This window comes from Lygodium microphyllum, chromosome 23 (assembly GCF_053477565.2).
Source record: "Lygodium microphyllum isolate KBCC chromosome 23, Lygodium_microphyllum_v1.1.10, whole genome shotgun sequence".
NCBI classification, from domain to species: Eukaryota; Viridiplantae; Streptophyta; class Polypodiopsida; order Schizaeales; family Lygodiaceae; genus Lygodium; species Lygodium microphyllum.
In genome coordinates, this window is record NC_141157.1 from 112,075,088 (window position 1) to 112,080,165 (window position 5,078).

The 5,078-nt window shown below is 42.3% G+C and overlaps 1 protein-coding gene across 1 annotated transcript; it reads left to right on the top strand.

The window, feature by feature from the left end:
- The first annotated feature begins 351 nt into the window (after positions 1–351).
- LOC148016626 (uncharacterized) lies at positions 352–4,367 on the top strand. The gene is made up of 9 exons (XM_087664046.1): positions 352–522; positions 884–957; positions 1,056–1,132; positions 1,298–2,839; positions 3,068–3,146; positions 3,224–3,385; positions 3,468–3,530; positions 3,615–3,673; positions 3,770–4,367. Exons 1-9 carry the CDS (start codon positions 375–377, stop codon positions 3,864–3,866), a joined length of 2,301 nt encoding a protein of 766 aa, XP_087520172.1. The 5' UTR covers positions 352–374; the 3' UTR covers positions 3,867–4,367.
- The last annotated feature ends 711 nt before the right edge of the window (positions 4,368–5,078 follow it).

The following is a 5,078-nucleotide window of genomic DNA, read 5'->3' on the forward strand; positions in this document are numbered from 1 at the left end:
CCCACACAAAGTTAGAAACTCCTCCAAAGGAGAACACCCGTACATACTACACACATTCTCTCTCTCTCTCTCTCTCTCTCATGCTCAGCTAAAATCCAACGGGTCTGCATATTGAGCCTCAATCTAACTGCAAATTCTTCTGCGTGCGTTGCAGTTTTAAATCATTGTCGAGGTCTGAGCTGCATGAATTCCCAATTCAATCGATCTCTTCTCTGTGTGTATGCATTTGATGCTCTCTCAGCTGATACTTGTACATGAATTTGGGTTTCTGAGCCTTTCGTCTTGGCCTTCTTGCACGAGACAAGCACTTGGGGTGCTCTTGTCGCTTTCCCCCCCCCCCCCCCCCCCCCCCCCCCCCCCGACTCGGCGGCTTCATGGAGTGCTTGCAGATTGACTGGAAGAGTATAGATCCCACGTTTGTCAGAGATGAGTTTTATGAAAGCATCCAAGCACCTAAATGGATCGATTTTACCGCTCCAGAAGAGCAGATTGACGATCATGAATGGTTCTGTGGAAGAGTCGGTATGTTTTTCCTTCTTCAATTCTACCATGTCAGGACTTACGATCTGTCAATTCTCTTCTGACATCTGTTTTAGTACAAGGTTAGCTTCTTCTAATTCTGTGAACTGCATCATCCTTGTGATATGGTTTGAGAAAATGTTAGCTGTGAGATACCATTGTATGAGTGTAAAACGATTGTGAATTGTGTACATTGTTCCGAGGTGTTAATCACAGCATGGATATGATTCCACTCAGGCATCTAGGAGATGCTTACAAGACTCTGCTCAGCCCTCTTTAGGGCTGAATTTCTTGTACTTGAATGTATTTGATGCAATGATTCTCAAAGGGGCACCTTGAAAATGGACTCTTTGCATGCCAATAGGTTGTACAAGTGAAAAAAGGTGCAAGGCCTTGGTTCCAGCCCTTATGGCACCTCAGTCCCTGAAAATCCTGCAGGTGTGGCATGCAATCTGATAAGAAGCTATGGCACTTTTCTCTGTTATGTTGGTCTTTACAACCACGGAATTCTATCACATATCAATTGCTGGATGCAGGACTCAACGAATTGCACGATCTCTTCTTGTGCTTCAAATTCAACCCCAGTTGCTCCAATAGTCGAGAAAGGAGTCAGGTGAGAATTGCTGAGATCCTTCTTGTTGAATTTTAGGGGGCCCTACAGAGTATACAAGAGGTTTGAATGAAACCATGCGTTTGTCCTATGTGAGGTCAACTGCAAATGTATGTGTAGTGTCTTGCATCTGGCCTTAAGTGATGGGAAATGTTCTCTTTGTAACAGCACTGCCACTGACAAACGACCAAGGGGCACTGTCTCCACTTCTCTTTCCAACAAGAAGCTTCTGAAGGGCAGCAAGGTATTGGAGCACAATGCTCAACTGCCTGCTATTGGGGAGCATAAACGTCAAGTTGTTAAGAAGCTGTATCACGATGTAAGTGAGAATGAGAATCCAAATCAGCCATACCGAATTCCAGCAGGGGTCAGGAAAGGCCTTCCTGCAGTAATGGCAGGAGGTGTCTCCAAAAGGGTCAAGGTGTCAGAACACAAATTTGCTGCAAGTGAGCCTAAGTCATGCCCTTTATTTAGGGAAGTGCCATCTAGAGCCTTTAAAGAGGCATCAACTCATACTGAACAGGTAAGCAATGTGAATGCCAAAGCATGCAAATTGTCAGAGACATTAATGAAAAGGGAAACTATTCAGAAAAACAGGAGGGGGACCGGAAGCAGGTATGCTGGTAAAGATCAAGTGTCGGATCTATCTCACAAAAGTGCTGCTGCTAAGAAACAGGACAAGATACTCACCACCCACCATTACTTTAGACTGCCAGTAAAGGATGCTGAGCTTACTGCTTCCATGGCCATGCCAGCAAAGAAAGTTGTTGTGCCAAGGCCTTCATGGAACATATCTGGCAACCAACAGAAACCTATACAAAGGAGGAATCTCACAAGAAAGGAAGCTGAAGTTTCCAACTTGCCTGCTACCCAAAGTTTGGTTTCAGACTGCCCCATGGCAAGCTTAGATGCTGAACAGAATACTAAAATTGAAGGTAACATATTGATGCAGGAGCCAGCAGAGGACATGTTCGTAGAAGGAAATCTTGCATTTTATGGGCCTAGGTTAAAGGATGAGGAACCAGCACAAATGGTGGTACAGAAAAACGTGCAGCGTCTTGCCTTTGAACAAGGTTCAGGCAATGATGTACATGGAAGTGCAGAACAATATACTTTGAATATGTTAGCACAAGATATATTGGAGGACAAACTTATTGCTGATGGGCACAAGCGCAATGATGAGAACTCTGTTTTACTGGCTGCTGAAGACATGGAACATGATAGCCGGTATGATGCTGCTGAAGTTGCTGACCAAATGGCAGCAGAACAGCAGCCCCATAGCAGGGAGAAAGAAGAGTTATCCACCTTCCAATTATGTCTGGAAGATGCACAATCAGATAGAGAAGATGCAGTACAAAGTACTCTAGGGAGTTTTCTAAGGAACTTAAGGCTGACAACAGCAGAAGAAAGTCTTGCAAGTGATCCTGACTGCCGGACATTGCAGCAATTAGAAGCTAGGCTTGTGATGAGTTCCTCCAAGGATGCAGGAAGTTCTTCTGAAAAGCATCTCAAATTGGAGAAAGGAAAGCACACCCTGTCTGAATGCTTGCAGCAACCAGAAAATCATGCCACACTTTCCCCACAACCAGTTGATTATGCAAACTTGGCAGTCCTAGGAGACGAGCATTGTACTGAGAAGATTGTGGAACATCCAAAAAGAGAACTTCCAGCATTAATCAAAAGTCAGTTCAGAAGCCAGGGGAGGAAACGGTATTGTCTCTCTTCTAATCTTACACTTTCCGAGGATGTTGTATTCAACCAATTGTCTTCCTTCTAGTCTCATACTTTCAAGGATCTGTTATTCATCCAATGAGCTTATCATTTTAAGAAGTTCTTAGGCCAGTTGTAAAGTAAAAGATATGCACACTTCAAAACTGGATATTTTTGCTCTGTTGACACTTGAGGTAGTTTTCCAAACTGGATTTCTTCTTTGTGCAGAAAGAGCTCAGAGATGAACTTCAAGGTGAATTGCTCCAGCAAAGATCATAAACATGATCATAAGCATGATACCTTGAAGGTGAGGGGAAGTTGTTTTTGCGTTTGTGATGGCTTGAGACATTCAACCTTTCTCATTTGAAACTCCTGTTTAACTAGGTACCCACAATCTTACGATCCACCACTTGCAACAAACAGTTGACAACAAGGCTTCCTATAACTGCATCAACAACAACATTATCAGATGCATGTAAAGAGCAGCATAAGAAGTTAAGGACTAACACAGGGCAGAACTTCAAACCATTCCGACTAAGGACTGAGGTCAGAGTTCTTTTTGACTTCTCAAGGGAAAAGGATGTTTCTTTACATGAGAAAGAATACTAATAAGAGTATTGCATCTCAGGAAAGGGGTGCTTTGAGGGAGCTTGGATTGAGTAAGAAGGAAGCAGAATTGCCTAATCCACAGGTGATATGCTTAGATTTAGCCAGGTTTATGGAATTAAGACTAGAGTTACTTACTTCTAGAGCTTGGTTTGCTTCCTTTGATCAGGAAATGGTGCATCATGCTTTGAAAATGCCTTCATTTGGGCAGCCTTTCAGACCACAAAGGTAGCCTCGGTCTATGATCCCAATGCATCACTGCATGTAAATGTAAGAGAAACAGTAACATGACAGACTCTTCTTCTATCATTCTTTTCCATGCAGGTCTACCAAAAAGTTGACAGTCCCCAAAGAACCCAACTTCCATACATCAAGGACCAGGAGGGCCTGTACAAAGCATGTGACCGCGGTTGCCTCATGAAGGTAACAAAACTGACTGTCTTGGCCTCAGTCTCATGGACCTGACTTTGCAGGCAAGATATATGAGATTTCTCCCACTTTTATTTTTCAGAACTCATTCACTCAGGGACCATTTATCTCCATGGTCATGGCTAACCATTCTTTTATCATGACTAACCATTCTTTTATACCGTGTTAAAGCTTCCCCATTCACATTTCATTTGTAAAAACTACCCTGTGGGGAATGGTGCTTAGTAATCAATTTGGGTGTTGTTCACGTTGTCACTTTCTGTACATCACACATCACACACCATCATGAGTGAAAACGAGTGCAAGCAGGAAATATCAATAGAATGGGCAAATGAAATCCACTGAACGATGACGGTTTATGTTCTTGGAAATCCACTGAACGATGACGGTTTATGTTCTTGGCTATCGAAATAACAGAAAGTGTAGATGGTTGCCTTCTGCTTTTCTTCTGCAATGTATTGCTGTCTGTTGGATATTCTTATCTCAAGGTCTGTTGTATTTGCTCTTGAGCAAGTTCCTTCACGAGAGAGAAACCACAGAAACTGTAGATGGTTGCCTTAGTTCAGATCACCATCCTTTCAGAATGAATTGTTATCTGTTGATGTTCTTATTTCAGAGTCTGTCGTGTTTACGCTGAAGCGAGATCGTAGTAAAGAGCGAGACACAAGGTGATGGAATCGCAACGTAAAAAATGAAGAAAATGAGTTTTTGACATCAGCATAATCAACATTATGTAGTAATGCTATTTTTGACAGTTGCAAGATGATCGTTTTTTAAGACCTCTCTACACATGAGAACCTTCCATTATCCATGTAAGAGAGTATTCTGTCAATATGTTTTTCTTAAAAAAGGATAAATAGAGGGTAATAAACTCTGCAAATGAGAAGATAACATAACCCCTCTACACACGAGAAGAAGATCAAGCCTCTACAAGCACCAAATCTCCCTAGGATGTTGATCACATGGACGCGTCCAAAAGATATGGCAAATGTATCGTGAGAAATTTCGAAGCTTAGAGCCTTTGTTAGCCTTTGTGAACATGTAAAAGTGGCCAACCATGATGGGAGTGAGTGATCACTCGTGAGAAATTTTGAAGCTTTGTGGAAAGCTTCAAACATCTCATGAGTGAGAGCCTTTTGAATAGTTGTGAAGGATACTTGTACTCAAATTGACATATACAAGTGGCCAATCATGATATACATGA